Genomic DNA, 13,918 nt, shown 5'->3' with positions numbered 1-13,918 from the left:
TGAACCTGCAAGGCGATGCTGGGGCCTAAAGACTCTGCACCCCACCCTCCCCACCCCCACCCCCACCCCCGGGGCGGGCCTCCGCGGGTCCTCTGACCCTGAGGCCGCCGGCCTGCACCGCCTCCGGCCCCGCCCGCCCGCCTCGCTATTGGCTGCACCTTCCGGGCTGGAGCCCCTGGCCGGGTAATTAACGGAGGATTAATGAGATCCCCAAAGTCAACAGAAAAATCGATGGGCCGAGGAGCCGGGAGCAGAGGCTGCGCGGTCCCGCGAGCGGAGGGCGTCAGGGGTGTCGGTGCGGGCGCAGGGGCCTGACCTGGCCCAACGATCTGCGCAGCTCGCAGTTGCTGGTCGGCCGGCCGCGATGCCCGCCCAGGCCTCAGGTAAGGCTCCCCGCGGCCCCGCAGGGCCCTGGAGCGCCCTTCGACTGCTGGTGGGGCATTCCTGGCAGGCCCACCCTCGACATTCACACCTACTCCGCCCCAGATCCGGGGTTCAAGGACTAGGCGCTACAGGGATAAGGAAGGGAGTGCGGGATGATTCGTTGGAGGCCAACTCCTGGCCACCCCAGAACCAGCCCCACTCTGCCCTCCACCCCAACTCTAGCTCCACGTACCACCTCCTTTCCGCGGATGGAGGGCACACAAAAGGTCAGCAGGGCGCGCCTCACCCCAGCCGGTCTGGGTGCGCACAGCCAAAAGGTGGGTGCCAGGCCAGAAAGAAGCAAACACCCGGATGCCTTGGAAGGGGTGTGGGGTTGGGGCTGCCCGGACGCCCGGTCTGAGGCATATGTGTAGCGGCTGCTGCAGGCCCCGAAGCCCCTCAAGTGACTCGTAGAGAAATCGCCAAGCTTCCACCCTGTGCTCAGCAACCTCCTCCGGAGCTGGCCCTGCGCTCCTCACCAGGCGCCGCGCCCCAACGACTGTGCTGCTTTCATCATCTCTCTGATCGGGACACACAAACCAGTTTGGTGTCTGGGCCCTCTCTTGGACTGGCCAAGGGAAGTGCCAGAGGGCGGCGGATTCCTCCTGGGTGTTCCCCCACCCTCTTCCCCGCTTCCCACCCCAACACCCTCCCTCCCCCGCCCCCCCCCCCCAACAAAATTCGCCACTTTCAGGGCTCCCTCTAGCGAAAGTTGGAGGGTTGGATTGGGGGTGGTGAGGAGAGGGAAGGACCCTGGAGAGAGAGGACCTGGAACCTAGTCCTCCAGTGTCCCCTCAAAGTCCAATCAAAAACCGCCCCTGAAATTCACCAGTAATCCTGATCCTTCCAGCCTCTCGAGGACCTCAGCAGAACTGGAAGGAAATGCACAAATAGCTAACACAGAGTTTTTTGTATGCCAACCACAGCTCTACATGCATTTACGTGCATTAAATCATTTAATTTTGACAAAACCCCTTTGAGGTAGGTATTATGCGTTAAGCCCTTTGTTTATTCGTTGAGAAATCTTTACTGAGCATCTTCTGTGTACCAGGCACTATTCCGTAGTTGTACATCCGTTTTGCATATGAGGAAACTGAGGCACAGAGAGTCTAAGTAGATTATCCAAGATCACAGATGTATTAACTGCCAGAACCTGGGCTCTTTTCATTTTAAGATTATTTATTTGTTTATTTGAGAGAAAGCAGAAAGAGAACATATGAGTGGCGGGAGTGGGAGAGCAGAGAGAGAGGGAGAAACAGGAAGCCCCACACAGGACTCTCTTGATCCCAGGACCCTGGGATCATAACCTGAGCCAAAGGGAGATGCTTAACTGACTGAGCCACCCAGGGTGCCCCCTGAATCTGAGCTCTTTAGGCTGTACTGCCCTGGGAGGACCAGGGAGATTCTGGGGATGACTGAAAAGGAGCAGTCAGGGTTGGGAGAAAAGGAGCAGGGAGGTGTCCCTATGAGCCTTATGCTTGCTCAATTTGGGCAAGGGAACCTGGGAGGATGATAAAGATCATCTCTAAAGTCTCCTGGGGGGATCCCTGGGTGGCGCAGCGGTTTGGCGCCTGCCTTTGGCCCAGGGCACGATCCCGGAGATCTGGGATCGAATCCCACGTCGGGCTCCCAGTGCATGGAGCCTGCTTCTCCCTCTGCCTGTGTCTCTGCCTCTCTCTCTCTCACTGTGTGCTTATCATGAATAAATAAAATTAAAAAATAAATAAATAAAGTCTCCTGGGCTGGGCCAGGATGGAAAGCACTTAATGGGAAGGGTCTCTGTCCATGGCTTTGGTGCTGAAATTTCCCCCCAGAAAATGGCAGAGTCCGTCAGCAAAAGCATCTTGCCTGTGTGAGCTTTGGAGGGTCCCAGTTAAGCAGGACCTGGCCTCTGCCCTAGAGGAGGAGTTCCTGGCCTTGAGGGGAGCCAGCCATGCCCAATGTACCTCACCAGGCAGGACACACCCGCTCTCAATAGATACTTGGGCAGGGAGAGAACAGGCAAGGCAGAGGGACAGCAGGCTCCAGGAGTGAAGGGTGGGGACGGGAAGCCACACAAGAAATGTGGAGCCCTGGACTCTCTGGCTGGGCCTGGATCAACACGGGGGCAGGTGCCCGAGTGTGGGAAGGGAGCTGGACAGAGAGGGGGCAAAGCTAGAACAAAGATGGAGAGAGGACTGGGAAAGGGGGGCAAAATCATTTGTAGATCCTTAAGAGAGGTCTGAGTTTTATGATTCTATTTACCATAAGAGAACCACAGAAGGTATAAATATTGAGCAAGTTCACATGGGAGTGTGGGGGCTGGAGAGGCTGTATTTTAAAGCCAGATGTGGTGAGGGTCTTTTGGTGGTTACAGAGAGAAAAAGGCTGAAGCTCCTGAAGCTCAGAGTCCAGAGACAGAGACAGAGCAAAGCACAGTGAGTTAAAGTGGAGCAAGCATGATAGGTGATGTTCCAGCAACAAGCACAGGGTGCAGTGGGGGCACCTAGTGCAGCCTTGGCGTGGGGTTCAGGGAAGGCCTCTTAGAGAGTGGGGTTCTGCTCTAAGCTGCACTCAGCTGAATGGCAGGGGCAAATGGTTGGCTGTGGGTAGACAGGGAGGTGAGCAAATGCCGGCACATTCTGGAAGCTGTAGCAGGAGGACACATCCCACAGCAGGGAATGGGGTCTGAGGACAGTGCTAGAGTGCACTTGGTAAGTCAAGTGCTCTTGGTAAGTGCTCTTAGTAAGTCAAGGCCAGACCAAGAAGCAACGGAAGCTAGCCTCCAAACCCGTACTAAACATGCACTGCTCGGTTTTGTTTTGAAAGTCTGTACAGGCCATGCGAGGTAGTTTGGACTTTATACTGAGGGCAAATGTTTGCTTTTTTAATTTATTTTTTAATCCAGGTATAATTAACATATAATGTTATATAGTTTCAGATGCACAATATAGTTCTATACATTTGCCAGTGCTCCTCAACTGTACTCAAAATCCCCATCACCTACTTCTCCACCCCCCACCCACCTCCCTTCTGTAACCACCAGTTTGTTTTCTACCTTGAAGAGTCTGATGTTTCATGTCTCCTTTTTTCTTGTTTGTTCTTTTTTTTTTTCTTAAACTCCACATATGAGTGAAATCTTGTGGTATTTGTCTTTCTCTGAGTGACTTATTTCACCTCAGCAATTTTGTTGCCTTTGTTGGACTCGCACTAGGGGAGAGGCACAGTGGGTAGGGAGACCGGTCCAGGAGAGAGAGGAAGGGGCCCTGGACTAAGGTAGAGGTTGTGGTCCAGAAAAATCTAAGGGATACTTATGGGCTAGACTGGACAGGCTTGGACCTGAGATGTTGGGAGTGAAGGGGAGAGACAAGGAGGGTACCTGGCTACCTCCTGGAAGAGGTAGGGATGAAGACACCACTCACTGATAGTACAGGCCTCCTGCAGCCTGGAGGATGAGGATGGATTGCATTTGGAACCCTGGGCCCAGAGCACCAAAGATGTGAGGGCACTGGCAGCACCAAGGGAGAGCACCAGAGGTGGCGGTGATGGCGAGGGAGCCTCCCGGGTCAACTGAGAAGCCTCCCACAAGGACAGTGCCCTGAAGCACCAGGACATCCCCACTCTCTAGTTAGATTCAGCCCCATATGGAATGGACACCCAAAGGGCCCACAGAGAGAATGCAGGACTCCAGGCTGGGGCCCTGAGCTACAGGTATGGGGTGACTCAATATCTTGGTCCCAGAGAAGGGTGACAGAGAGGCAGCCTGAGTGAAAGCTTGAGGAAGGTGAGAAAGTAGCAGGAGACATCCAGAGAAAGAGAAGTCAAGGATGGTATTCCCCATGTTGTGCTGGGCATTCATAGGTCATCCAGGAGTCGGGGGTGGGGGGGATGGTGCACATGGAAGTAATTTCTGTCCAAGTCTGGGGCATAGCATGCATGCTGATCCCAACCTGTCCCATGGTCACGGCAGACATTGCAAATCAATCACAGAACTTTTCCCCCTACACCTTAACACACTTTAAAAACAATTTTAATCACACAAGTAATGTGCTTTTAGAAACTAGAGCATTGGGGTGCCTGGGTGGTTAAGTGGTTGAGCGTCTGCCTTCAACTCAGGTCATGATCCTGGGATCCTGGGATCCTGGGATCAAGTTCCGCATCGGGCTCCCCACAGGGAACCTGCTTCTCCCTCTGCCTGTGTCTCTGCTTCTCTCTGTGTCTCTCATGAATAAATGAAATCTTTAAAAAAGCAAAACTGGAGCATTAAACCATTCTCAACCCTAGTGCCCTCCTTCCTTCCCCAGAAGAAACTCCTATTGTGAATCTGGTGGGTGTCTCCTAGACCTTTTAAAAGGAGTAGTTTTATATGTACCCATAATAGAGTATTATTTTAAATCACAGCATTCTTTCCCACCAAGCCCACACTCAGCCTCAGGATCCTTCTCAACAGAGCATGCTAGGCAACCATCACCCAACTAACTAGAGTCAGAACAAGAGAGGACACTTACTTGCTCTCCCTGCCTTCAGGAATGAAATTCCTCCTTCAAGTCCGCAGAACACAAGCTGCCTTCTAGTGGTGAAAAGTCACAGCCCTGGAAATTGTCCCGTGGCCAGACATGCTGCAAATGCCCCTGAATCCCTTGACAGGCGTTATTTTCCATCTTGGGATCAGGCACGGGGGCAGAAAGTGGGGGATAGCCCTCCTAGGGGTTGGGAGAGAGGTATTCCTCAAGCCAATCAAAATAATCCCTATGGGTTTTTGAAGCACGAAGAATTTCCATAACCCCTGGTCTGTTTGAACCTCCTCGGGTCCTGTAAAGTAGATAGGGCAGCTGCCGTTATTTCCAATGTCCGACCAGGGAGGTTGCAAAGCTTGCCCTAGGTTAGGAGCAGTTAGGAGCAGGGGTGGAATTGATGCCAAGACAGCCTGGCAGCCCATCAGGACCCTTTCTCCCCAGCCCCTTCTCAGGCTCCATCCACAGCCTCCCCAGAAGCACAGGAGACTGGAGCAGCCCCGGCCGGGGAGAACCAAGTGGATGTGGGGGCCGAGAAAACTGGAGCTCCTGCCTCGCCCCACCAGAAGTCCTGGCTGGTGCGGCATTTCTCACTGCTGCTGCGGAGGGACAGGCAGGCCCAGAAGGCAGGGCAGCTCTTCTCAGGGCTCCTGGCCCTCAATGTGGTGTTCCTGGGTGGAGCCTTCATCTGCAGCATGATCTTCAACAACGTGGCCATCACCCTGGGCGATGTGTGGATCCTGCTGGCTGCACTCAAGGTCCTGTCCCTCCTCTGGCTCCTCTACTATGCCACCTGCACCACCCGCCACCCACATGCTGTGCTCTACCATGACCCTCATGCGGGACCCATTTGGGTGCGGGGTGAGTGTTGGGGCTCTGGTTGGATGGAGAGGGGTGGGGAGGGAGAGCCAGGTCCAGGGGAGGTGCCAACAGCCACCTGGCCCGGCCAGGCTCCCTGGTGCTCTTCGGCAGCTGCACCATCTGCCTCAATATCTTCCGAGTGGGCTATGACGTGAGCCACATCCATTGCAAGTCGCAGCTGGAACTCATCTTCCCTGTCATCGAGATGATCTTCATCGGTGTCCAGGTGACAGGCCACTCCCATCCCCATGGCAAGGGCACACACACCCTACCTATGCCGAGAAACAGCCACACAGGCAACTACATACGGGGCCCAGGGTACATACACACATATCACAGCCCCCTCACCACTAATGCCTGCTTCCATGTACCCATATCTACACACACCTACATGTACCTGCATCAGCACACCTGACATGTCATGAAATGCAGACACCTATAAATAAATCTGCCCGGGCATACGTGCCTCTAACTAAATCTGCACCACCCACCTCCTGCCCCACGTATACAGAGCTACTCTTAGTCATGATCATCCCTCACACTGGAGTCCCTGTCCCATGCTGGGCATTGAGCTAGGCATCATCCTTTCTAATAAATAAGTAGGCATTTCCCAAGAGGTGGGCATTTTAGCCTCATTTTAGAGCCGACAAGACTGAGGCACTGAAATATTTTGCCACTGGCCCAAGATGATGCAGCAAGGAAACTGCAGAGCCAGGATTCCAATCCAGACTTCCTCACTGTCACTGTAAATACACACAAACAATAAGGGCACCCACCCCGTGGTCCCACCACCACTACCCCCAGCCCCTGGCCTCAAGGCCCCATCTCTTTCAGACCTGGGTGCTCTGGAAACATTGTAAGGACTGTGTTCAGGTCCAGACCAATTTCACTAGGTAAGACGGGGCACCTTTTCTCCCTCTGATGCCTGGGGGTCCCTGTCCCCTGCTGGTGGCCATTCCCATAGCTTCCTTTGATAGAGTGTCCCTGGGGCTGCGGGTTAATCTGGGAAGGGGTCCCAGGTGGCTCCTAGGGCTGCCTCCCCTGAAGTCCTCATACCAGATGGGATCTGGCTTTGGGAAAGAGTGGTCACCCCAAAGGCAGTGATGATGAGGGTGGGGACCTGGGGAGCCAGCCAGGCTGTGTGGGCAAAGTATGGCACCTCCTCCAGGTGTGGCCTAATGCTGACCCTGGCCACAGACCTGCTGCTGTGGGTTCTGGATGTCACCAACGACTCCATGCACCACAAGATCAAGGCTGAGCTCAACACCCTCATGGAAAACTTCTCAGGTACGAGGAGACATGATCCCCCAGCCCCAAAAGTATACACACACACACGCACACACACGTTACACTCCCTCCCAGAGTAGGAGCAAACTCTGGAGGCCAGATCATGACTAAACAATGGTACACATCCTGCCCTCATTCTGTGCCTGCCCCATCCGGTGTTAGCACCCTACAGCCCTGCTCCAGGCACCTGCCTCACTGTCAGCAAGGTAGCCACTAATCCTGGCTCGGCTATCCACTGATAAGTCCAGGTATGCACCGCACCCCTAGTATTTGCATTTTTACTTGCAAGAATCTAAAAAGGCTTCAGGACTGAAAGGAGTGTCTTCCTAACACAACTGCAGATACCTGGACATAGCAGGAGGGATAGAAGATGTCTGGGCATAAAGAACTCCTCAGATAGTTCCAAGTGCCCAATCCCCTACCTGCACAGTCTGCCCTTAGAGGCTATATCCCACAACCCTACATGTGGGACTCAGCCACCCCTGTATGTATAAAGCACCCCCCGCAGGTGGCATCACCATCCTGACCTGTGTGCAGCCACACCTTCCCAGCACATTCACGCATTCACACACCCACCGCAAAAGTCACGACCCGCCTGTGTACTGTGGACATTCTTTACACTCAGATACGTTTTTCAGAAGAGCTGTGCGAAAAGAATTTTTGGCAAATGACATCACAGATTTTTTATTATTAAAAAAATTCGAACATACAGATGAGTGAAAGAACGGCATATATTCATCACCTAGATATAATAATTATTAACATTTCGCAGTATTTATTTCCATTTTTTTTGCTGAGTTATATTATGGAGATCATAGCATTTCATCTCAAAACATTTTAGCGTGCATCTCTTTATTTTTTTTGAAAAAGATTAATTAATTTATTTGAGAGAGGGGCACCTGGGTGGCTCAGTGGATGAGCGTCTGCCTTCAGCTCAGGTTGTGATCCCAGGGTCCTGGGATCGAGTCCTGCATCAGGCTCCCCACAGGGAGCCTGCTTCTCCCTCTGCCTGTGTCTCTGCTTCTGTCTGTGTCTCTCATGAATAAATAAATAAAATCTTTTTTAAAAATTTATTTGAGGGCAGCCCGGGGTGGCTCAGTGGTTTAGCGCCGCCTTCAGCCCAGGGCCTGATCCTGGAGACCTGGAATTGAGTCCCACGTCAGGCTTCCTGTGTGGAGCCTGCTTCTCCCTCTGCCTGTGTCTCTGCTTCTCTCTCTCTCTCTCTCTGTGTGTGTCTCTCATGAATAAAGAGATAAAATCTTTTAAAAAATAAAAATAAAAATTTATTTGAGAGAGAGAGAAAGCAGAGGGGGAGGGACAGAAGGAGAGGAAAGAGAGTCACAAGCAGACTCCATGCTAAGTGCAGAGCCCAATGGGGGGCTCGAGCCCTTGACTGAGATCATGACCAGAGCCAAAACCAAGAGTTGGATGCTTAAACCAATTGAGCCACCCAGGCACCCCATGCATCCCTTTATTTTATTTTTCTTTAAGATTTTATTTATTTATTCATGAGAGACACAGAGAGAGGCAGAGACATAGGCAGAGGGAGCCGCAGGCTCTCCACGGGGAGCCTGATGCGGGACTCGATTCCAGGACCCTGAGATCATGACCTGAGCCAAAGGCAGACACTCAGCCACTGAGCCACCCAGACATCCCTCCCATGCATCCTTTTATTTTTTAATTTAGATTTATTTATTTATTTATTTATTTATTTATTTATTTATTTATTTATGAGAGACACACACACACACAGAGGTAGAGACATAGGCATAGGGAAAAGCAGGCTCCATGCAGGGAGCCTGATGTGGGACTCAATCCTGGGATCCCATGATCACACCCTGGGCCGAAGGCAGGCACTAAACTGCTGAGCCACCCAGGGATCCCCCATGCATCCCTTTAAAACAAGTATATTTCCCTACACTACCTCAATGCTATTATAATTTCTAACAGAATTCCTCAATATCATCTCTATCCTCTATCTTCATCCATCTGTATTCGACTATAGATATATGATCTAGATTCAGTTTTCTCCAACCAGCCTATGAAATGTCCTCTACAATAGTGTGTTCAAACACACAATGCATTTGTTTGTTGCATCTCTTAAGTCTCTGTTTTCCTAATGGCATTGAGGTTTGTCAGGCTGCTTCCTAGTGGTGGCATTTGACTTGTTCTCCTCTTTCCTGCTTCACCTGCAAACTGGAAGTACGAACCAAAGTCTTGATTCGATTTGGGTTAAACACTCTGGGCACCAGTGTTTCACAGGGAGTGCTGTGTGCTTTGCAGGGCACCTCATGGCAAGGCAAGATGTCTGATTTCCCCAGAGTGAGTGCTGGGCAGCATTCAGGTACAGCAGCCAGATCCTCCTGTTATAAAGTTGTAGATTTCCCCTTGTGCCCAACCAGTAATCCGTAGAGTGACATATGGCCCCAAAGATACCATGTGCTGAATGCTTTAAGAAAGCTTGGCATTGGGGCACCTGGGTGGCTCAGTGGTTGAGCATCTGCCTTCAGCTCAGGGCGTGATCCCTGGGTTCAGGGATGGAGTCCCTCGTCAGGAGGGAGGGAGCCTGCTTCTCCCTCTGCCCCTCTCTGTCCTCTCTGTCCCTCACTCTGTGTCTCTCATGAATAAATAAATAAAATCTTTTTAAAAAGCAAGCAAGCAAGCAAGGTTGGCACTGGGGCATCTGGGTCAGTTAAGTTAAGCATCAGTCAGTTAAGCATCTGCCTTCAGCTTGGGTCTTGGTCCTGGGGTCCTGGGATCAAACCCCAAGTGGGGCTCTCTCCTTGGCAGGGCACCTGCTTCTCTCTCTCCCTCTGCCTGCCACTCTGCCTATTTGTGCTCTCTCTCTCTCTCTCTCTCTCTCTCTGTCAACTAAATAAATAAAATCTTATTAAAAAGAAAGAAAGAGAGGCACCTGAGTGGCTTAGTGGTTGAGCATCTGCCTTCGGCTCAGGTCATGATCCTGGGGTCCTGGGATTGAGTCCCACATCAGGCTCCCTCTCAGGGAGCCCGCTTCTCCCTCTGCCTGTGTCTCTGCCTCTCACTCTGTGTCTCTCATGAATAAATAAATAAAATCTTGAAGAAAGAAGAAAGAAAGAAAGAAAGAAAGAAAGAAAGAAAGAAAGAAAGAAAGAAAGAAAGAAAGAAAGAAAGAAAGAAAAAGAAAAGAAAGCTTGGCACCTGAATCTGGAATCCCTTTGTGAAGAAATGACCATCCTATGATTTCTGATTTCTACCTTTGGGTCTCAGTTTCCATGTCTGTAAAATGGGTGGCTGGGTCCCTTCCACCTCTGGCAGACTCCAGGGGTATGGAATTGATTTGTGCAGCTGGTCTACTCCAGGCAAGGCCCCCCTGTGCAACTGTCTCTCCCCCTCCCCCCCAGGCAATGACACCAACACCTGCCTGTGTCTCAATGCCACGGTGTGCGAGGTCTTCCAGAAGGGCTACCTGATGCTCTACCCCTTCAGCACCGAGTACTACCTCATCTGCTGTGCTGTGCTCTTTGTCATGTGGAAGAACGTGGGCCGCCGCCTGGCACCCCACCCAGGTGCCCACCGTGGCACCCCTCCCTTCCACCTGCACGGGGTCATCTTTGGGCCACTGCTGGGCCTGATGGCACTGGTGGCAGGCGTGTGCGTCTTCGTGCTCTTCCAGATCCAAGCAAGTGGCCCTGCCATTGCGTGCCAGTACTTCACCCTCTACTATGCCTTCTACATAGCTGTGCTGCCCACCATGAGCCTGGCATGCCTGGCGGGCACGGTCATCCACGGGCTGGAGGAGCGAGAGCTGGACACGCTCAAGAACCCCACCCGCAGCCTGGACGTGGTGCTGCTCATGGGCGCAGCGCTGGGCCAGATGGGCATCGCCTACTTCTCCATCGTGGCCATCGTGGCCACCCATCCCCATGAGCTGCTCAACCGCCTCATCCTGGCCTACTCGCTGCTGCTTATCCTGCAGCACATCGTCCAGAACCTCTTCATCATCGAGGGCCTGCACCGGCGCCCGCTCTGGGAGTCGGCTCCCGAGGCCCTGGCCGAGAAGCGGGAGGCTGAGCCACCCCGCCGCGACTCCCTGCTGGAGCTGGGCCAGGACCTGCGGCGGGCCTCGCTGGCCTACATCCACTCCTACAGCCACCTCAACTGGAAGCGGCGGGCACTCAAGGAGATCTCGCTCTTCCTCATCCTCTGCAACATCACGGTGAGTGGACAGCCCGGGAGCGTGGGGGGCGGAACTGGCCAGGTGTGTTCACTGAGCACTGACTATCCCAAGGGCGGTGGGCCTGTCCCTTTTATTGTCAAGGACACATGCCTCCTGCCAACTAGCTCCATGCTGCTTGTCGGCCGTGCCCCCAGCGCCCTGCAAGGTGCCTGGCATGAGTGAATGTGCCAGCCATGTGGTTAAGTGCTCTTCACAAATGTGAGATGTTCACCGTCAGGAAGTTCACTCTCTAGTTAGAGAGATGCCGGGGAACCAGTTAGGGAATTACCTTTTTTTTTTTTTTTTTTTTAAGATTTTATTTATTAATGAGGGACACACACACACACACACAGAGAGAGAGAGAGAGAGAGAGAGAGAGAGAGAGAGAGAGGCAGAGACACAGGCAGAGGGAAAAGCAGGCTCCATGAAGGGAGCCCGACGTGGGACTCGATCCCGGGTCTCCGGGATCACTCCCTGGGCCGAAGGCAACGCTAAACTGCTGAGCCACTGGTGCTGCCCCAGAATTACCAAATTGTTGATCATCCACTGTATTTGGTCAAAGGAAGAGATCACAAAGTGTCTGGTTTTCTAAAAACTCTATAGAGTGGAAGCAGTTAATGTGTCTGGCAGCTCAAGTCCCACGTCCGCCTGTCAGTGCTGTGGCTCTGCAACTCGCTGAATCAAAACGCTAACCCCGTGCAGCAGGCGCCATCAGGCACCATCATTGCCCCTATGTGACAGATGGGGAAACTGAGGCTTAGGGCGGCGGTGGCAGGGCCGGGACAACCAGGGTGATTCGAGGGCATGTTGAACACCGTGTTCCAGGTGTTCTGCGCTCGAAACACCTCAGATAGGCTGACCACACGTTGTCACCCGGCCTGAAAGGACAGTAGGAGCTCAGAGAAGGAAGTGTGGGCCGGAGGGGCTAAAGAAGGCTCAGGAAAGTTTAATCTGGGCCTGGAGAAAGGGACAGAATTTGGACAAAAGACAGGGCCCAGTGAGAGAGTCAAGACTGGCAGAAGAATAGAGCCAGAAGGGAAGAAGGTGGCTGAGGTCAGGGCACAGGGAGCCCAGTTTGACAGAGCAGGTCGGGGCGTAGCTGGTGGCTGCGTGGCCTCGTGATCCACCGAGACTTCTGGCTGGCAAGCCGGGGAGGTGGTTGTGGTATGGGTTGGGGCATGTAAGGGAGCATCGGCTGGCTTTGAAAGCCCAGGGCGGATGGGATGTTAGGGTACAGGGTGTGCTTTGGGCCCTGCCCCCCCAACAGAGCACCCTGGGGCAGGGAGAGCCCCCCCACTCAACCCCCTCCTCTCCACCTACCCCCCCCCCCAGCTGTGGATGATGCCTGCATTTGGCATACACCCGGAGTTTGAGAACGGGCTGGAAAAGGACTTCTATGGCTACCGGACCTGGTTCACCATTGTCAACTTTGGCCTGCCTCTGGGGGTCTTCTACCGCATGCATTCCGTGGGGGGGCTGGTGGAGCTCTATTTGGAGGCCTGAGGCTGCCCATGGACCAAGCCCCAGAAGAACTTCAAAGGGCCATGGCTGGGGAGAAGGTAGCCCAGAACCTCTGAGCAGGGGGGCCTAGACCGGACTGGGTTCTGCACAGCCTCCCCCTCCCCAGATCCTCATGCCCCCACGTGGGGGGCAAGGTCTGCAGCCCAAGACGGAGGGCTGGGCCTGGACACTGAGCTTCTGAACCCCATGCCCAAGATGGGCACATGCCTGCCCCTGCTCACCATCACAATCAGGACACCCCAGGGTACACCCCAGGAAGCCTGGGTCAAGGAGGGGTGCCTCAGGGGTCTGCCTCCTTCTGTGGGAAGGAAACTTGGTCTGAACTCAGGCCAGAACATCCCAGAAGAAGCTTCCAGCCTGGAAGGCAGCCCTGGCCCTCCCTCCCCACGTCCCCTGTCTCCTAATGAGCTCATTAATTAGCTACCAGGCAGGGTTCAACAGCTCTCTCCTGCTGCCATAAACCCTGTTTGTTTGATCGATTACATTCAGGCTTCGTGACATTTGTTCTCGGGGACAGAGCTGCCACTCCACGTATGGTGGGAAAGGACCATTCTCCCTCTCGGGGCTGGGACAGTCTGTTTTTGAGCCAGAAGGGATCTAATCTCTTGTCTGATTCATGGGAGGAGGTGAGGAGGGGGCTGCGGCTCTCACATGCCCCTGCCCCTCGCTAGCAGGCTTCTCTCTGGAACAGAGCCCCGGGTGACTTTCTGCAGCCAGCTTACCCCAGGGACTGCAGCCTCTGGCTGTTTGATCCCCATGCCTGCTGTATCCTCTGAGCCATCGGGTGGAAAGGGCAGGCACTGACAGCCCATCCATCTCTCTGAGCCCAGTGCAAACAGTGGGCTGTGCCCTGGGTGAGGCCCCACGGGGAGCACAGGGAGGGTAGCCCAGGCTTTGCTGCCCCTCCCTGTGGAGCTGCACCAGCAAGCACAGGGCCAGAGCCCCAGGGACCCCCTAGTGCTGTTTTGGTGGCTTCCAGGGGCCAGCAGAGCCCTCCCCAGAAGCTGTATAGAAGGCCGGGAGGCAATCCTCTCTCCTGTCCTGCACGGGCTTTTTCTCTGGGGCCACACTCTGGGTGAGAAAGTGCAATCCTCCACTTCCCCACCGAAGAAAATGACAAATGCTGGTTCCTGGG

The 13,918-nt window shown here is 53.7% G+C and overlaps 1 protein-coding gene across 1 annotated transcript; it reads left to right on the top strand.

Annotated features, from left to right (window-relative positions):
• Window positions 1–164: 164 nt before the first annotated feature.
• On the top strand, window positions 165–13,265 carry OTOP3 (otopetrin 3). Its single transcript, XM_038546644.1, has 7 exons — window positions 165–383; window positions 5,361–5,777; window positions 5,867–6,003; window positions 6,612–6,670; window positions 6,946–7,064; window positions 10,448–11,262; window positions 12,595–13,265. Exons 1-7 carry the CDS (start codon window positions 365–367, stop codon window positions 12,763–12,765), a joined length of 1,737 nt encoding a protein of 578 aa, XP_038402572.1. The 5' UTR covers window positions 165–364; the 3' UTR covers window positions 12,766–13,265.
• Window positions 13,266–13,918: the final 653 nt, after the last annotated feature.

Source organism: Canis lupus, chromosome 9, assembly GCF_011100685.1.
Source record: "Canis lupus familiaris isolate Mischka breed German Shepherd chromosome 9, alternate assembly UU_Cfam_GSD_1.0, whole genome shotgun sequence".
Classification (NCBI taxonomy): Eukaryota; Metazoa; Chordata; class Mammalia; order Carnivora; family Canidae; genus Canis; species Canis lupus.
The sequence above is the reverse complement of the archived record's forward strand: the minus strand, read 5'-3'. Positions and strand labels throughout refer to the sequence as shown.

Excerpts from the sequence above, each read along its gene's own strand:
- OTOP3 (XM_038546644.1), top strand. Across the intron at positions 5,778-5,866 it reads GGGACCCATTTGGGTGCGGG|GCTCCCTGGTGCTCTTCGGC; the intron begins GTGAGTGTTGGG and ends TGGCCCGGCCAG. Across the intron at positions 11,263-12,594 it reads TCATCCTCTGCAACATCACG|CTGTGGATGATGCCTGCATT; the intron begins GTGAGTGGACAG and ends CCCCCCCCCCAG.